We start from the raw sequence: 16,420 nt of genomic DNA, 5'->3' as shown, positions 1-16,420 counted from the left end.
TTTGACCAGTAGAAAAATATATTATAAGCCATTTACACATTCCAGTGTGATATACATTTTGATACGATAGTACCCAATCAAAGAATACTTTAGTGTTGTCATGAATGTATTGTTTTGTTTTGTTTCGAATAACGTTACAAATGAATTTAAACTATATAAAGATCGTTTGTTATTAAACTACATCAAACTATTATCTTTATAAATATATTGTCAAAATGCTAAACACACCAAAATTCATAAGCTTTTAAAGCAACATTGATAAAATTAAAGGTACTAAAATTTGAATTTAATTTAATGTTTATCATGAAACAGTCTAGCACACATTGTATGTTTCACAATATTAAGCCAAATAACTTTCAATAATACTCTTAAAAACAAACAAACAAACAAACAAAAAATTAAAAAAATATATAAGAAAAAACAAACATGCAAAAAAGTAAGATGTAAGAAGTGTAGTTTGAAATGCTGCAACACTATGGTAACACAATTTTTAGAAATCTGGAACTGTATGTTTTACCATTGCAAAGTTTTAGAAAGAAACCAAATTTAAACTGAAATCTACGGATCTTGTTACCATTGCTTCATTATCTAACTAGAATGTGTCTATTTCATGGCAGCATTAAACAAAGTACTATGGCAAATTTAATTTCTGTTTTGTTGCAGAGGTCAATTTCAATTACATTTGGTGTCTAAGATGATATTGTTAAGAACACACAAAACTGCAGATGTTCAAAAGTAAATAAAATGAATAAATTATTCACAAGTGTGACTCTCTAGAGAAGCAAAATTCTGAAATGGGAAATTGCATTAACTGTGTATGAATATTTTCACTAAATAGCTAAGCAAAAAGCTATACATTGACAAGAAAGTGTTTTTGAAGTACGGTAACATCAATATACACACATACTACAAGAACAGTTTAATGTGAAATTGATAAAAATAATGTTGAATTAGAGCTATGAATTAAATTAAAGCAAATTGTTGAATAGATCATCAATCTTAAAAAGCACATTTAGTATAAATGCAAATATATAATATTTAAAGATTCGCATACAAGTAAAAGATCTCAAATACAATGAAGAAAAAAATAACAATTAAAAATAAAAAATAAAAATATGTATAATAGTTGAATAATATTATGACAAAAAAAAATTCTGACGTAAGCTGTTTTTTTTCCAAATCATTATGACGTCTCAAAATGTTACATACTATCATCAAAAACGGTACTATGCGTCGACATTAGGGGGTTACGAAGACACCATTTAGAATTTACAACTTTATGATAAATGCTCTAACACTTCTTCTTTTTAATATTAATCAGACCACGCAGGAACATCCCAAGCTCGTAAATATCGTTTGCTTTATCTTCCGGCTTGAAGGAAATGAACAATTCTCCCTTTATCATCACTGTTCCAGTCAACTGAAGTAATATAAAAAAACAAAATTATTGTGTGCTTGCAAGCATTGTTGGTCTGGTCAATTTTTGAAGCAATTAGCTAAATGTTATAGCAATTGATTTTTTACACTGCAAAGAGAAAAGAAATATAAACATCCTGGAGCCACAACTCAAACTGCATCCATGTCCAAACAAACAACGGTTAAATGGAAGACAGTGTGTCGAATATTCTAGCCAAACATCAGTTGGATCATCATTTGTCTTTTGTCTCGACTATGATCCGTTTTTCGTTGATAATCAATGGTGTAATAAATTTCCTACGGAGCAGAGTGTTCTCGTGGAAGGCCGTGTGCCTATTTCCTCCAATGAGATGGTGCAAACAACAGTAATATTTATACGTCATGAAGAGAGTTCTGCTTGTGAAACAGTTCGCCTATTATTTGATTCGGAATCTCAAAAGACATACATCATAGAAAAGTTAGAGGCGAAATTATATTTGAACTCGGAAGACGGGCAAGAATTATAACATGTGACAAAGGAGGAAATTTTAGATGATGTTTGCCTGGTAATTTGAATCAACAATCAAACAATTTACAACTTCAGCTGTCTTATTTATTGATGACAAGGATCTTTTGCCGCTAATCGTTGCCGGGGATGGCTGCAAAATGCAGAACTTAAAGAAGGTTCACGATGTCCCATACTTTACGTAAAAAAGGTAACCAATATACATTATAAGTACTGGATTCCCTAAGGCCCAGCAACCGTAAACTCACTACTTCGCCAATGTAATGGGTGTCTCCCTTGAAAAGGTAGACCGTTAAAAGTTCCTGAAATGCCATGATATTACCGAAAACACGTGTGGCATCTTCGCCACCATACACAAACACAGGATTAGATTATGTAGGCCCTATATACGCTAAGTCACCAGTGGAAACAATGAAAATCTAGGTGTGTCTATTTACCTGCTTGGCAACATGTGCCATCCATTTAGAATTAATGCAAGACATGTCGTCTGGTGAGTTTCTTCTTGCTTTAACAGTTGTATTTCACTGATTTCGGACACTGCACTACAGTTCAAAACAGGTAGTGCATCAATTGATTTCCTTTGGGCTCAAATGCTAAAAATGGAGGATGTTCTTAGTATCATGTCCGAAAAGAAAATTAAATAGCACTTCATCGTTGAACGAACTCTGTGGTTCGGTGGATTTTTTTAAAGACTAGTTGGTTTAATTAACGAATCACTACAAAAAGTAAAAAAAGCTGGATCGTAAACCACTGACACTGGTACAAATGCCCACAGTTTTGAAAGAAGTTTAGGCCGAAGCTAACGCTAGGCCTTTAGTTTACATTAGTGACGACATCGATTCAAATATCACATTGACCCAAACCATTTCCATACTTTAAATCCAAGAGTAAGTGTACCTAATTGGCGATAATGAGAATGACCACAGTTATTTGTCAGGGAAGGAGACAAACAAAGTTAAAAACTGGCAAAATTTAATTCACTGCTCAACCTTGTGTAGGGGACGTAATTCTAGTGAAAGACAAGCTTCCATGAAGTTGTTGGAAATTAGGTAGAATAAAAGATTTGAGCAGTGACGGAAATATTCGATCAGCCGAAGTGCAGTTGACATCTGGTCATAATAAGAGGACCTCTGAGCCTCTTTTTCTAACTGTATCAACACGAAACGAATATTGGACACACACAAAATACAAACTTAAATTTCCCTCGACCTGTGCGTAAAGCTGCAAAAAAAGAGCTAAACAGAAAGTTAAAGAATTGAATAAATCATTAAAATTATGACGATTAACTCCAAACTTTCGAGAGATGTGACATAATGTGTAAATGATATTTGAATAGAACACTATGTAACATATGATTCCTGAATGTTTTAATCTCAACAGTGAATAGTTTGATAGTCAAAGTATACATATGATCATTTTCCCGCCAAACATAACTATATTGTAATTCACTTATACACCGCTATCTTCTATGCACGAGGAATTCACGTTTTGTGTATCAAGACGTAGTGCAGTCATTCTTTATCTGTTGTATCGTACTGAAAAGTCATGTCGAAATGCCTATGCACAAATGTGAATGTACTAACACCGAAAAAGCCTGACTAGGCATATAAAGCAAAGGCACGACTTCATTGAATCTTGGCATTACTTGCAAAATGATAATGTTTCTAAATTGTTTCGGAGAAGTGGTTAACCATCTTGCGTTGAAGCATAGATTTTTGGCCATTGAACCTAGTGAATTTGATTTTTCAGCACGTCGCAGAGAAAATTTATTCCATTGGCGTTAACAATGATGAGTCGACATTCGATATTTTGGCTGAGTTGGAAGAATTACGAAACATCGAAGACAAAAATAGTTTTTAAGATATAGAGAATTATTTCAATGTCGATTTATTATCGGATCAGTAAGTTGTAGATAATAATGTGTTAGAATAACTAGAGTTTGAAATTGGAGTAGGAGATTATGAGATTAGCGATGCTAAAATTGAGAGATGGTAAATTTGAGAATGTGGTTCGTGATGTGTCAGTAGATGTTAGTGCTAGTAATATAGAAACTGAAGAAGGATATGAGTTTAAAGTAGGTGATGAAATTGCAGAAAATCAAAGAAAAGTGTTCGTAAACACAATTATATATATTCTATATATAGTGATATCTCATCTGATAGTGATGGTAAAAATGAAAAAGTATGTAGGTGTTTATTATGAGAACAATGTTGGTAGAAGTAGCGATGAAGTTACCAGTGAATCTGTGAATATGAACGAGAAGCATACAATTTGTCCGAACGCACGGATGATAATGTGGCAAGTGATATAGATAAGTGTGTAGCTGGTGATACTGTTGCAAGTACTGATGCTGATTTTTCATGTCAGTGATGTAATTGTTATCAGCGATGATGAAGACGGCGAATAGAGTATCTCTACAGACACTGCAACAAAACGACGTGTGTGTTACATATCCATACAACATGCACAAATTAACACCAGTATTGAATCTTGGGAGTAGGAAATATAAATCAACTGAATTAGAGTTACAACGGACAATTCCGTCTATCTTGAGTAATTATAAATAGCATTGGTTACTAGTATTTGATCGATTTATTTCAACAAAGATAATGTATTAACTTATATATGCAACTATTCTGGTAAAGATACACTTTGTATGTAATTACAAACATTTAAGTTTCGAGTTATTATTTAATCACTGGATGGAGTGTCGTGAATTACACAAGTTAAAGTTACATTGTATTGTTAATAACGACGGTTATTGTAAAAGCGGTGATAATTCGTCGTTTTCTTCTGTTGCTAGTTCATAAGTCGCCAGTGCTTTTCATGATATACATCATATAAAATTCTAGAATTCTTTCTTCTCGGTGGCAATTTTAGACTTTCTTTCTTGGTTAATGGACGCTAATTTGATAAATATTTTTAATTAACTTAGTTTCAGATGCTAATAAACTAGTGAATTGTGAAATGTTAAAATTTGGATTACTATTTTCACTCAATAACATCTGGATTTGTTTAATTAATAAAATATTATATTCCGATATGGCCAAACAAAACGTCGCGACAAATTACCCTTGCACCCGCCTAATATCCGAATAAAATCTGTCACCAACATCCACTTAGGTATTTTATTTATGGTCAACTTCTTCCTCAATTCGTTTCATTTTGTATGGAAAGTTGCGTAATAACAATAATGATAATTATGTTGCAGCGTTACTTTTTCGTTAGCAGACATTGTCACAAAATAAAACTGAAAGTCAGAATTAATCCTCTAGGGCTTTATCTAAGGTTTGACCGATTAACTGAAAAGGACAGTAAATGTACATAACAAGACATAAGCATCTAAATTCTTCAAATAAACGTACACAATCCTTGTATGTTTTGGTTGCTTAGCAATTCAGAGATTACTTATGTCAAGGACCTTTGCATCAAGCTTGTTATTTGAAAAATAAGACAATATTGTTTTCTTTTATATGGATAATGACATTTTATGTTTGATCTTATGATACTTACTTGTTTGTTGCGACATCTGAGATAGATCGATTTCTTATCAAAGTGTTTTAATCCCAAAGAGCAACAATGATTTGCATAAAGAACTTGTGCAAGTTGTGCTGAAATGGTTAAAAGTGCACGCAAAGAAATATCTATTTCTTGATTTGTTACTTCTTCCTGTGTGCTGTATTTCGATACCGGGAGTTCCTTCTGTGTAATTCGTGAGCTTATGGTATAGAATGTCAACATGCTCTCCCCAGTCTCTGAATATATAGAATATATCAAATGTAAAATGTTGTATGGGTTTGTAAGCAGTGCTATAAATGTTTTGGGGAAAATAACTTGTATTATATAACTACACGATTTCAGTATGAAAATAAATCTTGTATGTCATAAATTTCCAAATCCACAATTCAACGCATATCGAATACGAAAAGATAATTGATGATATGACCGTTTGTGTAAGTCGTGGTGTCAAATTTGACGTTTTAAACGCTGGTAATATGTACGCGTAAACATCACATTTTCATATTAGTGTTTATTCAAAATAAAATTGTCTATAATTGTAATCAGTTTAGACTACAATTACACAAAAAAATAGGTAGAGTTATATTATTAAAGGGTCATTAAACACTAAATCAATTAGCAATGATACATTCGGCTCCTTGCTTTGTGCTTCCGGGAAATCTACCCTTGCCATTTAATTTTCATTTACAGCAAAATGTTACTAAAGTTTCCTTTTTATTTAACAATATTTAAGTTAGGTATAGGAATGTAGTTTGGTATTCCCGTGGAACATATTGTACACCCATTGTCATATTGTTATGAAAGAGGTTTTATGTTGAGCCTTTCTCTAGATATGCAGACATACATAATTACTGTATTATTACAGTATTTAATGATACATCAAGCTATTTGGGTGATATATTTAAATTAGATATGGATAATCCGTTTTTTTTATCAATCGGTCGATACACCCCCCCCCCCCCCCTCCCCCAGCAGTTAAACAAAACATACAATTCGGTTCGGACACTACTGCTTCGTTTTTAGATTTACGGGAATATTTTGATTTTTGTAAATTTTACCCTTTTTGATGGGGATGCACCCCAGGCAACATCGTATGGGATATATATTTTTAATCAATTCGGTTTGCCAGACCGTGTTGTCTTGTTGAGGATTTCAATGGACGGAATCAATATATAAGAAATAAGCTTCTTCAGCATTATTAATTACATAAACTCTACTATCGTAATTCAGGCTTGGGATTAGAATTTTATTGTAATTTAAAGACACTTCTGCAAGAAAGTATATCAAAACACTTTTTTATGGGGATTTGTTTACAAACTTCATACGATTTTGGGTCATGGCAATTTTCAAATTGTATTTGGTAAAATTATAAAATGTTTTATTAAAAGAGTTGTTGCCCCAACTGTTTTTAGACACATCGCATATTTAGTGTTAACCCTTTTACAGTTGAACGCTACGCTTTCGTCTTTGATTTATTCTGACGGAACATGATAGGTAGTTCTTTAATCCCATTGTGACTGCACTATTTACTAATAGATATCTGTTCACTGGCCTGTTTCGTCAAGCCGTTAAGGGTATTCCCCTAGTTGCTCTGTCTTCTGCAAAGGTATTGCGTGCATGCGTTTTGGTTCATAAGGTTTGTTTTTTATATAAATTTACAAATGCATTTTTGTATTTTACATAGCTTGCATTCTGTTGTCATCGCGTGTGTTAGGGATTCACCTGGCGGGAAAATTTTTTATTTGACTCTGGACTATGGTGGGATGGGGCGGTAATAGTAAAACCGGTTTAATCTCGCCAGTGGTGTTTTTGCCACTGACCATTCAAAGGCGGCGCCCCACTGTGTTCCTTTATTTGTTCCCCTTTGTCCTTGTGTGTTTGCTTTCTGAGTGTTTGCGTGCGTGTGCGCGTGTGCGTGTATGTGCGTTCGTGTGCTGTGAGTTATGGTTTTGGAAGGCCGCGTTGGTGGAACGTGGCTTTTCCTGTTGGATGTTTAATCTTGCTCAACATCCAGCTTTCCTTTAGAGATATACTTATCATAACAGAGCATACAGAATAGAATAGAATAGAACGCGTCACTATATTTGCATGTCAAATATAAGAAGTGTAAAAATGGGGAAGCTCGCGGCCATTTTGGTGTCTACTGTTCCAAGATGGCAGCGAAGCGGATGTGCTGCCATTTTGTTTGGTTGTGCTAAGATTCGACGGACAAGGCGGTTCCACAGTCATTTTGTTGGATGGGACAGGTGGGATGTAGCAGCCATCTTTGATATAGCCCTATGTGTTGCCTCGCCATTTTTGTTGACGGAGTTTCAGTGGAGGGACATAATAAGCGGGACAAATTGAGTATTTAATTTTGAATGTTGATTTAAGTGGGACGAGTCTTGCGTCTTTCGTGTGAAACATTATAGTGGACGGACATCTACAGGTCCTACTATAAATTTAACTACATAACAATTTGTCTTATAACTTTTCGCACATCCCTAAGTCGGCTTATCAGGCTAACACTGACACGCATATATTAAATTTGCACGATAAACATGACTTTGCTTTAGCGATTGTGTTAGATCTTTCACGTTTCTGATACAGGAATTAAGGATCGATAAGTCACACAAAATACTCTCCATATAAAATTGATGTTATCCATTAAACTCATCTAATAAAATAAAGCGAAATTATGTTTCTTTTACAAAAATAATGTATGCGTTTCAACGTGATCCTGATCTAGCCGACATAGCCAACAGAGGGGTATGCAAAAAATCATTAGACAATCGCTATGTAGTTAAATGTTGAGACGGAACAGTATATCAATGTTGGAAATATAATCAGCTAGTGTTCTCTGTCTGCCTTTAGTGACCAATGTGACCCATTCAGCATTTGCCAGTAACGATAGTTTACATGTTAACAGTTGGTATGATTTTCAACAGCACGACGAAGAAATACGTCATTAAGAGGAATAACTAAAACAGGTACACCAGATCAGTCAACCATATCAGTCAACCAGATCAGTCAACCATATCAGTCAACCATATCAGTCACATAAAATATATCTACTGCATGCATGACTTTTAAAGCCACATTTTATGACAAAACATTTTATGTGTTTTAAATATTGCTCTAAAAGTACTAAGAAAATGTTTCATTGTATAATCATTAGAACATATTTATGAGAAGAGCCTTCTTTCGAGAGCCGTTGGCAGTGTATACAATGCCACTGTTGTTTATGGAATGAATACCATCAGTTTAATCTTTAAAGCACTTGACCAACTTCTCTCGTTTGAAAAGGATTTTTTTTTGTATTCCGTTTCGAATATTTACATATTATTTGAAAATGTTTTGATGTAAGTGGTGTTAAAGGCACTGACCTCCAGATTTTGGCTAAAAATGGTCTTTCTTTAAAATTGAAGTTTGGTCATGTTATGTACATTAGAATACGAGATTTTGTTTCTAAACTATCTTAAAAATGCAAAATGAAGAAAATAAAAATGACAGATGACAAAGTTATTGATTTACTCAAAAATAAGCTAAAAGGGCATACAAGTTTGTGTTGCATGCATATCAAAAAGTAGTCGACTAAGAGTCATAAAACATTAGAGGATTGTCATTTAGCTTGTGAAGTTGTACACCTGGTGTTCTGTTTGGGATTTCACTCAACCAGATCAGACTTATAATCCTTAACTTAGTGAAAAATACACAAAAAATGCTTAAAAGTTTGTGTTCCATATATTTTAAAAATATTTGACCTAGTGTCATGAAAGCATGTTGGAATGTAGGGATAATACACGTTTCTTTTTGTGTATTAACGTCTGCAGAAGCCCGCGGGAATGTTTGAGACCGAGACCAAAGGTACATAACCAGGGCTCTGAGATCAACAACACTTCCAAATGCACGTATTGAAGGTTTTTAAACGATTTTTTTTATCTCTCGTTATTACAAACAGGACATTACCAATAACTTAAAAATTTTGTAAACAGGAGCACAATTTCAAGAATAATAACTTTACATTCGAGTTATTTTGTGTACGAACACATTTCGAGTACGGATGAGTACGAACGTAGTGACAAGCTTTCAAACATTGTATATAAAGACTTCGAGAAATTAGATAAAAACAATCCGACTGATACTTTCATTAACGTGATTCCTAAAAACAAACAATCGCACAAGTTACACGCTATTCTTAAACATTCACGGTTATCTACAAAAACTGAATCGACGCTGATGTCTAAAAGGGAAGTAAACAAGGGGAGAAGCGAGTACGAACATTGTTGGGGGCAGTGCATTTTGCGTTGGTAACTGATACAGCAAAACATTCTATGGATTAGATTGCATCTTTTATGCTACAAGAAAAGGTTATTATGAAAGAAACAAGACGCAAATACCAGATGTCAATCTGCGCAGAAATACATATACGTCCCTGGGAAAGCATTTCAAAAATAAAAATCATGTATTAACAGCACGTGAATTGCCTTGTTTGCACACGATTTTTCTCCCGTTAATAAATGGGCGGACCCAGTGAAAAAAAGTAGTTTTTATGCAAGAATATTATTCAGCATATGAGTTTGTGCGTCAAAGTTTTGGATTTCATTATCCAACACCAGAATTATGGCCCTTGTCTAATTCAAAAATATGCACTAAGGGCAAAAGTTTGTGTCCCATGTGTATCTTGAAAATTATTCCACCAAGAGTCAGGAAGCCATGTAGAGTGACAGGAAGGATTGAGGGGTTGGATGGATGGGGGTACCAGTGTCCTTCGGACACACATCTAGTTTAACTTGAAAATTATGTTTTATCAACCATTCTGTTGCGAATCACACCAGAGAGTGACATAATATAGGTAAAATAATACACAAAGTTATTCAGAGTTGTACAAGAAAATTTCTTGCTGCTGCTTAATTTCTTCAAAATTATACGTAAATTTGAAATCAATAATGATTAACCCTTTTTCGATGGTCGATTATATGCTTTGGTGATTCAGTCTGTGTATGATGTTGAAATAAAGGATTACAGCTCATGTTACTCGCCCCTGGTAGATCATCATACCAAAACATTGCCACCCTGTATATAGTTATATATATGTGTTAGTATATAACTTAGTTTGCAATCCAACGTATGTTTTTACAACAATACGATGTACTGACACGGTTGCTTTTGTGATACATGACTTACTGGAATCCTCTCATAGACTAAAAAGTCCGTTAATTATCAATTTCATTGTTTTCTGTGATATCTGTATCAAGAACGAATAATATGCAATATTCATCCTGGTACCATCCTTGTGCCAGGAATAGAAATAAAGGATCAAACTATACGAAAAATAAGCAAGTCGACGACATTACAATCATCTTGTTAAGAAAAAATATGATAGTTAACCTTCTGGCGTATGGTAGTTAAACATTGATTTGAATAAAAAGACTCAACTTGTTTCTTCTTTTTTTCATCAGTGAAATGCATGTAAAAATGCAAGGAAGATAACTCATTATTATAACTCTTCTTGCTATAAAAATATTGATAGCACAGTAAATGCTGTTTTTTCATTTAAAGAAATCTCTCAAACTACTAATGGTTTAAAATCTTAACCCTATCCATTAAATGGACTGTCATACAAATTATTAAACCTGTTCTACAACGAAACTAAATCGTTTGAGATTGAACTTAATGCTCGGTTTATAATTCCATAATTGGTGTAACTCTTTGCCCGCTATAATTTTTCAAATGAAAAACGGCAAAGGTTTGTCGCTGATGGCCCGCGAGTTTCTTCCGTTTACACTACTAAGATAATATTCTTTCAGGACCGGAGTTTTTCGAGTACATAGATACATTCCAAACTGCATGACAAAAATAAAACACAAATAATGCAAAACATTCTGAAGCAATGACTATAAGTAAAACACAAACCTTTTGTGATCTGTTTTACTGACTGGTCCTTTGTACTTGGTTGGAACTTCTAAAATATAAAATATTTATAGAAATTATTAATCTCAAACACTCTTGTTATTTGATAAAAAATCAAATTATCAGCTTTCTGTACATGTTACATTGTTCGGTCAATTTTCCATAGGATATGAGTGTGATTACTGATGCTAGTATTGTACTATATCAAACGTATATACAGATAACAAATACACCGGTACAACTGCTTTATTAATCCTAAATGGAGCAGTATTTTGTTGGGCAAAAGGGGATACACACACATGTCACACTTGGACGGAAGCAATATACATGTAGACGTTAATAAAATATTGCACTCAAGTTATTTTGCTATATATAAGCAACTTAAGCTTCGATACTAGGCAGAGCCGTTAATGAAATTATAGCGTATGTTGTTCTGAATAATCTGTAAGTGTAGATGTATATTCCGAATTTCATCTTGATTTGATTGCATAGGTACACTTTTAATTTGAATGAAAAATAAATTGAGCCGCGCCATGAGAAAATCAACATAATGGCTTTGCGACCAGCATGGATCCAGACCAGCCTGCGCATCCGCGCAGTCTGGTCAGGATCCATGCTGTTCGCTAACAGTATCTCTAATACCAATAGGCTTTGAAAGCGAACAGCATGGATCCTGACCAGACTGCGCGGATGCGCAGGCTGGTCTGGATCCATGCTGGTCGCAAAGCCACTATGTTGGTTTTCTCATGGCGCGGCTCAATTATTATTTTGGATAATTACTTTGTTTCAGTATTTTGTGTGGACTGGGATACGGATACGCGTATCTGAGGTGTGAAGCCACAACTACCAATAAAATACAAATATTTGATAGAAGGGTACAGCTAGACCTTGGGCAAAACAAAAACACCCTCTGTCATAACAGATGTAAATAAAGTTTATAGCTGTACGAGTATTGACCTTTATCGTTAGTTCTTTATAACATTTAAAATGTAAGCTTACCGTGCCCGCAATAATCGCAGTTAAAGTATAAAGAATCGGGTTAAGTGCTGAATTGATTGGCAATATGAAAACAGCTGCCCACGCATAGACGTCACCGGAAATCACATGACCAGATAAGGCCATTATTCCTGTTATATGTAGAAGTCAAATATGTTTGAAATTTTATGCTTGATTTAGGTTTTGTTTGAAACCGGTTTATCTGATTTACGAGTACATTGTATGCCATAACCCATGTATATAACTGGTTTTAGAAGAAATTACTAATTATCAATAAATTGAGTATTCGAAGTCAGTAAGTATGCAGTGATGGTATATAGTAACATATAATTCCTTGAAATAAGAAACTGACGCCGTTAATAATTGTTTTCAAGCAAAGAAGATTTTTCCCTAACGTTTATACATTTTAAATTACTGCAAATAACGACGAGTTATATTTAAACAAGCAAATTCAGTGAATGTATATCCCCGCCGAAAAGATTGTTTAGTGAAGTAGGGGACTAAAGCTTGAAAGATATTTAATTTCCAGATATATCTATGAATTTCAAAACAGTTAAAGGGCAATAACTATGCATTTACTGAAGAATGAGCTTGCCCTATAGTGATTAGATCTATATTTGTATTAACTTTCATGCAGATCCATCAATGGATTACTTTGTAATGTGGGAACTTATAAAATGTATAACATTTAAGGGCAATAACTCTGAAGTTACTGAAGTGATCATGACTAAAGTTGCTTATGCCTCACTGTCCTATAACGATCTTTATTTTTGTTAAGTTTCATTAAGATTCATCAATAGGCTACATAGATACAATCAAAATCCTTACCTTTATCAAATCAAGGAGACAATACTACATGTGAGAAAACGTCACGTGCTTATTAATTATTATGCGAGGTTTAGTGATTGTAGCTAAAATACTTTTGAATTATAAGCATTTTCAATTTGCCGACGGACGCATGCACGGGCGGACGGTTGGACGGTAAGACAACACCAAATCTACCTTCGGGCTGGGGATTAGAAGGATGTAGAAACAAAATACAGAAAATATCTATACCCATAACTCCAATAGGAAACCAGCACAAAAAATCTGTAGCAACCACTAAAAGTAAATTTCTTGCAACTTTCAAATCCCTCTTCCGTGCAGCTTCAGCTGTAGTGGCGTTACCAGTTGATTCTTTCATTCCAAAGAAAATGGACAACTGCCCAAATGCAACCATTATGAAAGTAATGAAATTCAAGCCGACAAATAAGGTTAGTGAATAGATCCAACCAGGCGGGCGGTCTCTTGTTAAAGGTAGCGCAATGCAAACCCCAGATCGTGAGTAAAACATATTTTTGAAGTAGTGCTCATACGTAAGAGGAAATACGGCAATAGTAACAGCGAAAAGCCATGTAAATGAGGTGCATGCAATTGCCTTTTCTTTGGAGATCCTGACATCTCCAAATGGATATTTTATAATTAATATTCTGTCCAATGTTATTAAACAAAGAAACAACACACTGGCTTCAGATGACATTGTAGACAAGATTCCTGCTAAATTGCACCATGCACTACCTTTCCAATAATCGGAAACGTAAATGTACCTGAAACAAAATGTAAACTCAGAATCAAGTAAAGTCAAACTACGCATAAATATGCACCACATGTCAATTTTATACTGTCAAAATCAGAATACCTTATCTATTTAAAATTAATTGTTTTATACCGTTTCAAGAACACATTAAATATAGATCTATAGTAGAATGTATATTGTTTTGTAACCTGTGACTTTATTCCAGTGGAAAAAGATACCTTGTCAATTTTTATAACGGTAAATATGTGTGATTATATATTGTACCTTTTCCTAAAAGCCGCATCTGCTATAGCAATTATTAGAAGATAAACACCCATGAGAAAATCCGCTACTGCAAGATTTGTCGTAAATATTCCAAACCCTAGTTTGAGTCTTTTTTTGTCGTACTTGGTCCTATAAATGATCGTCAAGAAATTGCCAATTAAAGCTGTTACTCCAATTAGCCATAGCAAAAATTGTAACGCAGGATTTCTCATGAGGTCTTCGCATGACGAAAACTCATCTCTTTGCGGGTAGCAGTTTTCCTCTCGTACATAATTTGGTCGAATGCAACAAAACTTGAACGCTGATGTCCTTAGTGTCTTCAAGCCTGTCAGTCCAGTAAATATTTCTTTATTAAAGTGTTTGATGTCATTGCCTTCAAAGTTAATATTTTCTATAATTGAATCGCTGAATGCAAAATCTTCGATCGCTGTCAGTCGGTTGTTAGACAAGTCTGCTGTTGTTAAATTTAATCCAGCAAATGTCCCGGCCGATATTTTACTCAGTTTCATAGTGTTAAAATCTAGAGACTGGACCTGCGATAAACCGTCAAATGCATTTGTTTCAATGACTGAGATATTACCATTGCCACGAAGTATAAGTGTAGTAAGTTTTTTCAAACTTCCGAAAACAAATTCGGAGATTCTTGATAGTTTGTTGAAACTTAAGTCCAGCAAACGAAGGTTCCTCATGTTGTCAAATGCATGTCGAGATATTGATTCAATATGACAATGAGATATATTTAAAACTGATAGCAGTTTAGTCTTTAGCCATGCATCCTGCAATACGAAGCTTAATTTATTGTTGTAGCTCAGATCAAGGTAACGTGTGTTCTGAGGAATCGAAGGAATTGTAGTCAGTTCGAAGTCAACCGCACTGCAGTTTGAATAAAAACCTGCACATGTACAGTTTGCCGGACATTGAAAACCGCAAAGAGTTTCGTCGTCTCCATGCACACATTGTATATGACCATCGCATACTTGTTCCATTGGTATACACATTTTACTTGATGCGCATTTATATGCATGAGAACAGTTCACTTTAACTGTTACTGAAATGAAAATGATTGATTTGATAGATTGATATTTATCTTTCGGCTCGAACGTAACTGTAGCAGTATTTCATCAACTCCATTTTCAAAATGTAACATGCAAATCAACATATGAAAATAAAAATAAAAACTACTCAGGTACCCATCCATGCCTGATATAATGCACAAAAGGGCATCCGGAGTCTTCCTGCACCATCAGAATCTGGAAAGACATCTTATTTCATTTAATTATGTCGGTGTAGCGATAAAGCTAACAAAATAAAACAATGTCAAATGCCATGTACAATAAGCATGTAAGCGACTTTATATGTGATGTCGTTAAAACAAAAAAATGTAGTGTTATCAGCATCCAGGGTGGGTGATCACATGACCTTTGTTTTTTATTACATTGTGTCCACCTCAATGGCTGCCACCATGTACTAGAAGGTATTTTGTGTTTTTCTACTATTTCTTATCATATTTAAACATATTTTACCAACCATGATCCAGTCAACAACTTTCTGGTACCAACGATGTATTATTCTGCAATGCGGCAAAGTTTTTCCATTTACCCTGCAGAAATTTTCGAAGCGGTGAATTTTTTTCTTGAAAAAGTGTGGTCACATTAAGTCCGAAGTTCAAAATAAGTCTGTATTTGGTACAAATTGATGGAAAATGCACTGCGATCATGTATTTTGCTTCACATGCGACTTGTAAATGTTTATGCGTGTTTTCTACATTGTTACAGGGATACATGTCTGAATGGTCACATTACGTCATGGTCACAATGTGTCCCAAAATTGAGTAAATGGTGTATATAGCAAGAAATGTCAATCTTATACGTAATAATTAGATCTATTCAATTGTTGCAATGTTGCAATTCATTAAACCCTGTGCTGATGATATAACCCTATGCACATCCACAACTGCCTAGCTAAAAATGAGCAACTCGCTCAGTCTGTAAAAATGTAGAAATGTAGAAGACTCTCAACAGCAATAATCGTGCATTAATATCCTCCATTAGATGGTGTAAAATACAAGAAATTTAGACTTATTTAAGAACATACAATGAATCTTGATTACAGCAGACTCAAATACAGTCAAATCTTGTAATTCATTTATTTAATAAAACACTAGTACAGATTCAACTCCCAAAAAATATTTATCCAATTTACGATTCATGAATAATGACTATTTCTCTTTTAATACGAGTATTTATCATTTA

General features: G+C 34.2%; 1 protein-coding gene across 1 annotated transcript; it reads right to left on the bottom strand.

Annotated features, from left to right (window-relative positions):
- Window positions 1-1,291: 1,291 nt before the first annotated feature.
- LOC123551577 (G-protein coupled receptor GRL101-like) lies at window positions 1,292-15,207 on the bottom strand. Its single transcript, XM_053524150.1, has 6 exons — window positions 14,169-15,207; window positions 13,385-13,914; window positions 12,332-12,459; window positions 11,336-11,384; window positions 5,585-5,676; window positions 1,292-1,420 (listed from the first exon to the last, which is right to left on the bottom strand). Exons 1-6 carry the CDS (start codon window positions 15,164-15,166, stop codon window positions 1,292-1,294), a joined length of 1,926 nt encoding a protein of 641 aa, XP_053380125.1. The 5' UTR covers window positions 15,167-15,207.
- Window positions 15,208-16,420: the final 1,213 nt, after the last annotated feature.

This window comes from Mercenaria mercenaria, chromosome 15, assembly GCF_021730395.1.
Source record: "Mercenaria mercenaria strain notata chromosome 15, MADL_Memer_1, whole genome shotgun sequence".
Lineage (NCBI taxonomy): Eukaryota > Metazoa > Mollusca > Bivalvia > Venerida > Veneridae > Mercenaria > Mercenaria mercenaria.
This window is presented reverse-complemented; position numbering and strand designations above follow the sequence as displayed.